Source organism: Bombus huntii, unplaced genomic scaffold (genome assembly GCF_024542735.1).
Source record: "Bombus huntii isolate Logan2020A unplaced genomic scaffold, iyBomHunt1.1 ctg00000109.1, whole genome shotgun sequence".
In the NCBI taxonomy this organism is placed as follows: Eukaryota; Metazoa; Arthropoda; class Insecta; order Hymenoptera; family Apidae; genus Bombus; species Bombus huntii.
The window spans coordinates 46325-57886 of record NW_026099362.1 but is presented as its reverse complement, the minus strand read 5'-3'; the positions used below and the strand labels follow the sequence as shown (position 1 = coordinate 57886).

Genomic DNA, 11562 nt, shown 5'->3' with positions numbered 1-11562 from the left:
ACTTGAATTATTTCTTTCTTTTACTTCATGTTAGGAAGAGTATCTTTTTGCTTGAAATAAAAAATTGATATAGGAGTAATAATATGGATAGAGATCAAAAACTGTTAGGGCAGAAATTACACGTTTGAACTTTATAGTTCAGTATAGTTCAAATAGAAATTATATAGAATTATTTAATAATTTGTATTCCACTGGAATAAAAATTTAATTTCTGTCTTTATCAAATCTCTATTTCAGAGTATTTGTACGTATGTACTTATCGTCTGCTGTATGATCGAATATCGAATAGGTAATAATCGTTGTTACCCGTTATGTGAGAAAAAATTATGTATATTCACAACTATGACTATTGCATTTTAGGCGCTTGGCCATGGATCGCTGCATTAGGTTTTCGTAATCCCCGAAACCCAGACAAACCACTATGGAAGTGCGGAGGTTCCCTGATATCGGCTAGGCATGTTTTGACCGCAGCACATTGTGCACATATGGATGGAATAGAAAACATACACAATCATAATATTGCCATTCTTAGATTGGTGGAGGAGGTGCCATTTTCGAGTAAGTCCTCAAATATATATATATATATATGCTATTGAGTATTACTGAAGTATCATATCCTGAAATTTCTTACTGTACACATATATTGTGTCATAAAGCGTGTATAATTCTTTCTCATACTTTTGGTCATTCGTTTCCTGCATTTTCATTTATTTTTTTATTTTTCAGGGTACGTATATCCCATTTGTACGAAAGAGCCCCTACGAAAGAGCAACTTCGTCGGCTATAACCCCCTTGTTGTTGGATCGGGAGCATTAAGATATAGTAAGTGATATCAATTTTATAATAAAATTAAATAGTTCCAGTCTTAAATATCTTTCTTATTTTCTTCGTAGGACGACCACGACGTAATGCATTAATGGAAGTACAAATGCCAGTGATTAAGAACGCCGAATGCAAAATAGCTTATTCCAAATTTCCTAATGCACCTGATATCACTGATGGTATAATATGCGCCGAACATGCTCAGGGTGGAGAGGATTCTTGTACGGTAATTAAGTTACAGAGTTACTACAAACTATACGGTATCTGAAGACACGTCGATTCGAATTAACATCAAATCGACGTCTTAAACATTAAAAATAATAGATAAACACAATTTAATAGTTTTGCCCACTTCTCACACCTCGTTATGGTATTTAATCTAATTTCCTTCTAATCTTAGTTTTGCTCAAAATACATATAACATGTACGTTATAAATTGGAGTATTTCAATACACAAATCAATAGAAGATTATTACTGTATATAAGTATAATTTCAATACAATTCGATCGATATATTTCAGTATCTTTGATTAAAAATTTAACGATCCTTTCAGGCTGACCGCGGCGGACCACTGCTGATACAACATGAATTAACCTCGTATTTAATAGGTATTGTGTCTTATGCTTATAAGTGCGGCACAGCTGGGTATCCCAGCGTTTACACTAGGGTCACATCGTACCTTGACTTCATTCTCCAAGCGATGCAATAATATGATATTACTGTTCCATAAATATCATTGTGTAAAAAACGTAAAGTTGGATTTTCTTATTGTGGAGATAAGAAACAGCTCAAATTTACATTGTTTTGTACGTTACAAATTATAGGCTTAAAATGTACGAAATGTAACTTTGAAACGACACTAATCTTTTACGCACGATAAACCTCCACGACTTAGGTATGTAAAGATGATAAACGTATATTAATTCTATAAATTTGGTAATAATAAACCAACTTTCTGAGAAGTTCTGTAAATTTCGTTTCTGTTGTATCAAGAGAATAATGGAATATTCCACTTAGATCGTATACTTCTTGTACGTACGTACAAAATTTTCCGGCTAATCTAAAACACTTCATAAGATAGAGAGCTTCTGGAAATTCGGACACAGAGAGTGCATAAAATACAAGATAAGTCTCGTGTCTTTCAAAATTATTTTTTATTCGCTAAAAACGTCCTGTGTACTCATGCAATCACATGCAACCTCGAAACTTCACTTATTTTTTATCACTTTCCAATTCAATACACAGTTTCAGCATTTTTGACTATATGTAAGAGAAATTTCCATTCAGCCAAAGGTGTACTTACAGATTATAGATTCCTATACGACTCTCAGTAAAAATTTATCCGCACTCCAGATAGTTAAAACTTCTGTCGACCGTATTGATCCATCTGCACTCTTCGTATGACGTCAATATCTGTTCAGTGCTGCTGCGCAGGTTTCTTTGTGTTACGTCAATTCGTTTGTGACCGTTGCGCGAGTAATGGCGCTTTGCAATGGTGATTTGCAGGAAAACAGTGCAGGATGCTGTGATTCGTTTCTTGTGGTCGGAGGTTATGTTTGATGCCTATATTTATCAAAGATTTAATGCACATTATGGAGAAAGTGTTTTGTCACGAAGTGTGTTTGAATGGGCACAAAAGTTCAAAGAAGATCGCACGAGTGTTATGAAAAAACAGCTGGACGCCCGTCCACATCCACGATGACAACATTGAACGTGCTCATGAACTTATGCTCTATGGAATAGACGAGTGACACTGGATAATGTGGCAAATCATTTGCAAATCAGCCACGGCTCTGCTTATGCAATAGTGCACGACAGATTTGGATTTTAAAAAGTTTGTGCGAGATGGATGCCGAAAAAGCTGATGAAAAGGTGAAGACGACGATGCATTCGTGGTTCGCAGCTCAGCCCAAAACATTTTTTAATGAGAAAATACAAAGGTCCTTCGGCAAATGGACAAAGTGTATACAGAAATCGAGTGATTATGTCAAAAAATGATGTATGTCTTTTTTGACAATTGCTTAAAATAAATTCTACACCGACAAAGCGGGTAACTTTTTACTCACCCTCGTAAGACACTTAAATTTCCAATCTATTATGATGAATAAAAGAGCTTATACTATTAAATCTAATTGTATTTTGTTGCATGAGAGTACACGTGTATGTGATGTACATTACCTTTATATCCCCTTGAACGCTTCAATATTGCGCATATATACTATATTTTGTACAGCTTCTATAAAATTTCGTATGTTTGTTTAGGCTGTTAATCTAGAGGCTGGAGTACAAAGAAGTGGCACAATGATGTGGGCTGATGACATTTATAATTATCAAGGAATCACCCCTACATTCGCTCAGGTATATATCGTTGACTATAACGTATTTAACATATATGATTGTTAGAATATTAATAATTAATTTTTAATTCTATCAGAATTTTAATGAAACTGTCCCTTGGGAAGGAAGAACTGATACCTTGATATCACGGTTTGTACATCCTATATATACGACAAATTTTAGAACATTATATAATGAAGAACCAGATCATTTTATCATTAGTTGTATGATAATACAACTTTTTCATGAATTCTTTTATTATAAAAATATTACTTCTAAAATCCCCGCTTTAAGGGACCAAATCACATGGCTAAAATTTTTAATCTTTTTGATAGATAGTCGCTGTTGATACTTAACCGAGTATGGTCATATAGTCGGATAAATAAAATTTCCATCCTTTCAAATATATATTATATTCGTCAGTGGTAAATGCACACACACACACACACACACACACACACACACACACACACACACACACACACACACACACACACACACACACACACACACACACACACACACACACTTTTCGGCTCACATACTCTGGCCTCTCGATTGCCACTCCTTGAAATATGAAACCGTACTTCTGTTTTGACGCTGCTTATCTTTTCTCGCGTCATTGTTACTAGGCGCTCTTGGATGTAAACAAACCACAAAAAGACGGCGTACACGGTGTTTTCTAATTTCAGCCTCCAATCAAAGCTATTCTACGATATTACATTATCGTATAATAATAAGCTTTTAATCGTTTAATAATAACTCGTCAAGTAGAAATTCCACACGAAGCATTGTGAAGAATAATACTTGAAGAAGATCTATGTTCTTACGAGATTGGCTGTCTACAAGAACTTTGTTGGATAGATTGTATCGTTTGACGAAAATTTTATTGTTGAAAGTTAAGAAAGTTGGAAAGAAAACCCACGCTGTCTCGAAGATATCTTGTTTTTCAGATGCTATAAATTGACAAATAACTAAATATTAGTATTGACATTATTTGATGTCATATCTGACCTTAAAGTATAAATAAAATCAATCTAGGAATTAATGAAATTTCAAACATTTTTTCTAAGAAAACAGAAGTTTCGTTCCTCCTAATGAGTATCACATGATGCAATAGAAAAATAATTTGACATTGAAAATCGTGTCAAGATCAATTTCGAAGCTATAAAATCGTCTTAAAAAAACGCCGTGATAAAAAATTTTTTGACACCTTGTACAAAGGTGTATATCAACGTAAGTGTACCTGTATGTCTATATTCGAGGTTATTTATCTATTCAAGATAGCAAAGTAAAAATACTATATAGAGGATTTAATTAATGTGTATATCAACGTATGTATCACTATATATAATACAATAATATTCTCGATATACGTACACGCGTCATAGAAGGTCGTTCGGGGAAAAATGTTCATGACACCGATACAAAAGTATCATATGGAGGATTTAATTAATGTGTGGATCAACGTATATATCATTATATGTAATTATATCATTATTATCAATATTATATATAATTATTATATTGTTATTATCATTATATGTAATTATATCATTATATGTGCATTTGGCAAATATTATTTGACATCTGGAAGCGACATGTTATTTATCTATTCAAGATAGCAAAGTAGAAATAGCATATAGAGGATTTAATTAATGTGTGGATCAACGTATGTATCACTATATGTAACAATAATATTGACTGTATATGTACGTGTGTAATAAAAGATTTCCGGTTTACAATGTTTACGATACTGATATAAAAATACCATATAGAGGATTTAATTAACGTGTATATCTACGTATATATCATTATATGTAACAGTAACATTATGTGCATATGCGTATAATATTGGTTAAATGTGTTAAAGTGAAATGTTATTTACCTATTCAAGATAGCAAAGTAAACATACCATATAGAGGATTTACTACTGTTAACACTCGGTATTCTCGTATTCAAAGTATTTAACCAAATAATTTGGGAATCCAGCCTACGAGCTTGTATTTAATATGATTATATTTAATATAACAACTTTACTCAATATACGCGTAGGATTTTAAATGTCATGAGGGTTGCAGCGGACTCAATTTTAATGTACCACACTTATACGTTAAACGTTTTGCTCATTGGTGACCTTATCTTAATCTTTCTCTTCTGCTATGCGAGTGACACAGTAAGTTTGATAGTAATCGGAACACGCGATTTCTTTAAAACACAATCTTGTTTTCCGCCCGACGAACACGATACGAGACGAGAGAATGATTTATGAACGCGATTTTCGAGTGATTCTTTTCGACAACTATTAAGCTTCATTTATAGCAATAGTCACTACCATAATCATGGTCAATCGTGGATGACGCAGTTACGCATTAATTCACTTTAACAATCCTAAATAATGGTTAATATCATACTGTAAATGTACACGTTAAAATTACGCTAATGACAGTTGCCTCGTACAATTTGTTCATTTACTTTGCAACTACTTTGTACATTTACTTTGTCGTTCTATTAAATTTATACACAATAGTATTTATTCTCGTTTTAATTTAAAATGAAATATGTTATTGTATGAATAGCAGAATATTCAAATAATTGAAGCAACTTTTTGTCCTCTAATTAATGATTCTCATTTAAAAAAATTTAAGAATTTTAATCAAGAAGATTTTGAAGTCTCGATCTAAAATGACCAAGGATTGAAACAGAGAATATTTTGATGCCAACAAATACATATTCTTCAGATATGAAACAAATGTGATAATAAAAATCGATGTACATGAATGAATGTTGAAATATTGGAAAATTGTATAATTATATCCATTCTTTGTTGCGTTTAGATGTTTCAATTAATGTTTCATCAGAATTTTTATCGAATATTTTAGAGGTACTGGCTGTAAGGTTTTTTTTTTAAATTAAAATTAAAATTAAAATTAAATGTAAGAACAGATTCAAAGTATAACATTTAAAAATTTGTGGTTATAAAATTTACTTGTATGTCATAATTATGTAAGTGAATTAATCTCATAATTAATTAAATGAATTTATTCTATGTGAGTAAATTATATTTATCTATAATAAGTCTTAACTTATTATTAATAATCAGCTAACACTGCATAATACTAAGTAAAGTAACTGAAAATTCTCGACGTGAGAATTAATTATAATTTCAACAAGAAAATAAAAAAGAAAAGAAAAGAAAAGAAAAAAAAAATTCTATGTAAGTGATTGTTCTATGTAAGTAATTCTATGTAAGTGATTTGGGGCTCGGCCAGTACCTTGCCCTTCTTTGGGATATTCCGAATTATCTGTCCTCTCCGAGCTGCAAATCTGATATCTCAGATGTTAGGGAAACTCCCTGGCCGGTAAGGCACGATAGACAGATGAGATTAAACGGCTGGTGGAGAGGGCAATCATCAACAGAGGGTCACACCGTGCGGATACAATACTGGGGTCTCAATAAAATCTTACAACCGTGGTGTTCAGAACATCAAACTCTGTTTGCATACACCCGGTGCACATAAAGTGTCAAATTACACTAACACTGGATTTATTGAACCTCTTTCACCTTGACCAGTGGCTCTTTAGTTTATGATTTGCAACAGAATCCCTGCATCAACGCAGGTTCACGAAACATACAACTTCACGCACCAAATATCGATTACAGTCAATCGACACTAACAATCAATAATTTGTCTGCGAGATGCTCCTCTGGAAGTTTTAACTATATATATTCCGGTTTTAACTATATATATTTAACTATATATATTAACTATATATTTTCCCTAGGAACAGTAAGATTTTAACGATACAACTTTATCAAGAGATCTTAATGTCATAAACGGTATCGAAACTTCGTAATTAATATTGTTAAGGAAGAAAATATTGGTAATCTCCTCGAACGACGAGCGCTTGATATTCACAATTAGAACTCGATATCTTAGCTTCTTATAATATCCTAATAAAATGTTATTTATCGATTACAATTGTCCTGTCGTATTTTATTGTGTTTGCTTTATAAATGTGAACTTTATTCAAAAAGAGTTCATCGATATAACGGTATTGAAGAGAACTACTCGAGAAACTATATCTAGCGCTTGGATGGAGGGATTGCTTGCTTCTTACAATCGAATAATTGGAGTGTAACTAGAAACACGAACGTGTAGTTTAGCAATGGAGAAGAACTTTAGAACGACAGCAATTTTCTTCTTGTTTCTTTGAGAAAGGCACCGTTCATTTTATGTTTGACGAGAATGGGGTTGTTGGACGAATTTGATTAAAAAGGAAAGATCTTTAACAAATATTCTTCCCATTGATACATTCCTATATTTTTGATTTAATTATTTGAAAATGCAATTTTGCATATACCTATGTGCAATTATATACTATAATCGCAGGCGTTTCTTTAAACTGATGTACTATTGAAACAAGGCAAAATATCGTCAAATTCTTCTAGATTCAATTTCTCAAAAGAATGGCTCTATTGATTAACCAAACATAGTTCCCATAAGCATATACGTACTTCTCAGAAAAGATAGTTATATCTAGATCAATATTACCCCCACAGTGACCTATATGTCAAAGAAAAAAAAGACACATCAGGTATTAAATCATACTACTATTACGTCCACTATCTCTACAAATCCTCCACTCTTGGAAAAGTCTATCTTATTCAAACGTAACGTAACTCAAATTAAATCTTTTCCATCATCATAAATACGAAACATTTATAAAATTATCATCTTCGATTATTTACTCAACATCTAGCTAACAAAATCTTCTCCATCGCCGTACCCCTTAATCCTGACCGCGTACAATTAACGTATGAATAGTTAATTTATTGAAATTTAAACGACCATTTTACGCTACTTGTACTCGAATGATTTTAGGATCTTGCTGTATCTCTTGCACAGTGTTATACTGACAGGCGAGAAACATAGAAACGTAACTTCCGATCCACTGATTTACCCTAAACACACGATGATAGGTTATACGGTGGACGCAATACAGAAGCGTTTCCGATGCAATTCGAAGGTGCGTTGTTACAATGGAGTTCATCGATCCATAGTGACTATTTCCCCGCCAACTACAGCCTGTAATAACGGAATAGCTAATAAAGTATATCCTGTCGATTTAATCGTTACCCCCACGGTGCACCGCGCGCACGGAGATCGGATCGGTGATTTTCACGTGATGTTTCGCAAATCGTGAGGCGCTCGCGTGATTCGCGCGTTTTAAGCGTTCCCGCTCTTCCCGTCCGATAGAAAGAGAAAGGGAACAGGGGGTGGAAGGAAGAGGGAAGATACGTGATGCGGGTTCAACCTGCCGCGGGAACCTTTAAAGAAGGTCGGTGCAACGGGAGAGATGTAATTTTAATAAATTGGAGAACAAGTCATTGTAAAAGATTGATATTCAGATGTTGGAGATGCAGCAGATTTGCAACTCGCTGGAATTAAGTTAGTTAAGGTGTTGAAAACCTAACGTCTTTTCAAAGGCGTTTGCCGCGTTTCTTTTCAAATCAAAATACATACATACGATACGTACAATGTATGCGCCTAAAGTTTTAAAGTTAATTTCTATTCAAGGAATGGACTGTTTTATTATAGATTTAGGAAATTGAAAAGAAGCAATTGCTTGTTTCTAAGAAAGAATCGCGAGAAGTACAGTTAGAAACTGTATTGTGAATCACTTTTCCTGGTTTCCGTAACGAGGAAGTGAAAAAAAAAAACGCAGACAAGTCAGCGTTTACCGCAGCTAAATGGAAGATACGCAGGTACGAGTCGTTACAGTTTTGTCGTTGCAACGATTCCCGCTGCGTAATTTGATAATGAATAGTTGAAAAATAGCAGCGTTGTGTCCGTACTCTTTAATATCCCATTATATGGAAGTTAACGACCGGAAAATACACCGCTCGACTACTTGAAGGAAGTAGCTCATGAGCAAGTCTTTTGTATCCTCGCAATGGTATAATTCCTGTAACGTCTCGTTCTCGGAGGATTTATTTCGTTGATTTGTACTTGTTTATTGCTTTTGTGTTTTCATGAATGGAGCATGTCGCATGCGAATCGTAATATGGTTTTAATGGCGTTTCGACTTCAATGATATCAGCGGCTGATTGCGCTTCCCGTAAGAAGCTTCCAATCATTATGTATTTTAGGAACAACAAATAAGGATATTTAGAGAACGAATTAATTATTCAATTGTTCGCGCAAGAAATACCTGTCTCTTTTTCGAAAGTTATAAATGCTGTTTTCAAAGAGTTCCTTAGCTCACCATAAACCAGATAAGAATCTTTGGTTCCGTCTAGAAAAAGAAACCTTCAGATCAAACCGAAAGGGGTTCGGATTATATTTTCTAATCGTATTTGTATATTTCTTTTTACGGTCAGCTTGTCATCCACGTACAATCGAACAGAGAGTCCATTAATTATTTCCCTTCGACTTGTTTCAGGGGGAGCATCTCGGAAGCCATGCCGGCTGACGAGTTCGCTGGAAATCGAAACAGAAGCAAATCAAGACTGCAACCACCTTAACGAACCGCTATTATCACTGGCAAGGTCATCGGGCAGACCGGATCTAATCATGCTCACGCCGACCATGCTTCCTGTGCACTCGTTCCTCTTTCTTAACGACGTCAACCAGAAGATCGGGTGCTAAAAAATTCGAAATCGAGTTGATTGAAAATCTCAAGGAATATTAAAAAAAAAATACGAATAAACAATTTGATATAGAAATCATCCATTTTGGGCAAAGAAAAGAAACAATCAGAAAAAGGAATAACCACAGAAACTCTGAATTTCATTGCTTCCTAATGGTACTTCCTTGGATATTTTTACATTCTGGAGACGTGAACGAACTCTGAAAAACAGAAACGACTTCTATCGGATGATCGAAAGAACTACCTGGACACTGAGTATAATTATTCACACGTGCGGATGCCATTTCCGGCATGTTTCTCCATGAAGAAGGTCAGCTTCAGTTTTTGCCACTTGTAGATAGAAGTTGAAGTGGCGGACGTCTTAACGAGGTTGCTAGAATGTCAAAGAAATAGATGAGGGAAATATTATGAAGATATATTTAGGAATATCTAATTGAGCATTTAATTAAGAACTTAATCGAAAGACCAAAATAAGTTGGTTCTTGAGACCAAGTACCTATCTAAGTATAATAGTCTTTCGTACTTACGGTTTAGTGAGAGGACTCGAGTAAAACGATTACTCGTTAAAAGGAACAATAGAATAATCATGCCTCCGCAGACGGTGGTCTCTGCTTTCATGCCTCATCGCGGAGAATCTCAGCGAAAAAAGTGTCCCGAAGCGTGAGCTGAAAGGTGGCTATGTAGGCTGCCTAGTGAATGCCGTCGCCATGGTGGAGCTGGCGTGTAGCAACTCCCTAAGTCCAGGAACCTAATCCTGCGTCAGAAAGACAAAATTCGCTACGGAGAAAAGTAAACAAAAATATATATATAGGGAAGAAGAGACAAAGATTAAAGATTGTTAAGAATTAGAGGTAATTTAATGATAAAAGGGAGAAAGAATTGTGCAAAAATTCTACTGGGAAAGAAAAGAAAGAAGAAGCCTCCAACGAGAAAGACGTGCTCAGAAGCGAGTCCCGCGTAGCGCCATGTAGAGGAGCAGGAAGAAGCGCAGTTTTCCACTTAATTTAATCGTTTTACATAAAACATTTCAATCTTTTTTCTTCTAAATACTTTACCTATATTTCATCTGGCTGAATATTCCATATTTTTAAAGCTTGTTGATAATTACAAATACGTAATTATCATTCTGAAGCTAGAAATTTGAAATAAAATTGCTCAGCGCGAAAGGAAATAATTCAACGTTTTATATATAGCTGTTAAAATGATATAATAAGTTTCAATAAAATAGCTTCACTAAAATTTGTGGTTTTTTTCCTTTTCTATTTTTTTTTTTTTTTTTGTTTTATGTGTTCAAGGGCGAACGTTCCCTCTCATTTCTTGTAAAGGGCTGACGATTCAGTGGATGGTCCGGGTAAATTTAAATTGTAAATGAACGCATTGCTGGTTTCAAGTAAAAGCCTGGATAAGAGCGGATATGGTATGAGAGTCTGTCGTGGAAAGGGGAACAGGCCGCTTTTATTTGTAAAGTTTGAATCTCCTCGATATTGAAGATGTTGAAGCTGCAAGTATGTATTTCATTTTAATCCATTCGAGACCGAGATTTAATTGTAAGACGATACCTAGGTGTCGGTACGATCTGAATGTTTAGTTAGAATGATTCTGTGTTTTACTCTCTCCAGGGTATCCTTTTCATACTTTGATTTTAAATCGACGACAATCTTGAATAGTATGCCTCATATTTTTAAAATATAAAATTATATACTACGTTATTCTATAATGTATTATGTACAGTTATAAATATATATATA

The 11562-nt window shown here is 34.3% G+C and overlaps 2 protein-coding genes and 1 long non-coding RNA gene across 3 annotated transcripts in view; 1 reads left to right on the top strand and 2 right to left on the bottom strand.

Moving 5' to 3' along the window:
- The first annotated feature begins 323 nt into the window (after window positions 1-323).
- Window positions 324-1933, top strand: LOC126876972 (venom serine protease Bi-VSP-like). The gene is made up of 4 exons (XM_050639842.1): window positions 324-558; window positions 727-822; window positions 894-1048; window positions 1377-1933. Exons 1-4 carry the CDS (start codon window positions 327-329, stop codon window positions 1530-1532), a joined length of 639 nt encoding a protein of 212 aa, XP_050495799.1. The 5' UTR covers window positions 324-326; the 3' UTR covers window positions 1533-1933.
- A 1925-nt stretch (window positions 1934-3858) lies between these two features.
- The window catches only part of LOC126876981 (omega-amidase NIT2-A-like), a 31869-nt gene continuing 24165 nt past the window's right edge, over window positions 3859-11562 (bottom strand). Inside the window, exon 3 of the mRNA XM_050639857.1 lies at window positions 3859-4116. Within this exon, the coding sequence (XP_050495814.1) occupies window positions 3905-4116 (212 nt within the window). The 3' untranslated portion in view covers window positions 3859-3904. The remainder of the gene's footprint in view (window positions 4117-11562) is intronic.
- On the bottom strand, window positions 8550-11501 carry LOC126876987 (uncharacterized). Its single transcript, XR_007694648.1, has 2 exons — window positions 9562-11501; window positions 8550-9460 (listed from the first exon to the last, which is right to left on the bottom strand). It is a non-coding gene; the product is annotated as an uncharacterized LOC126876987 (long non-coding RNA).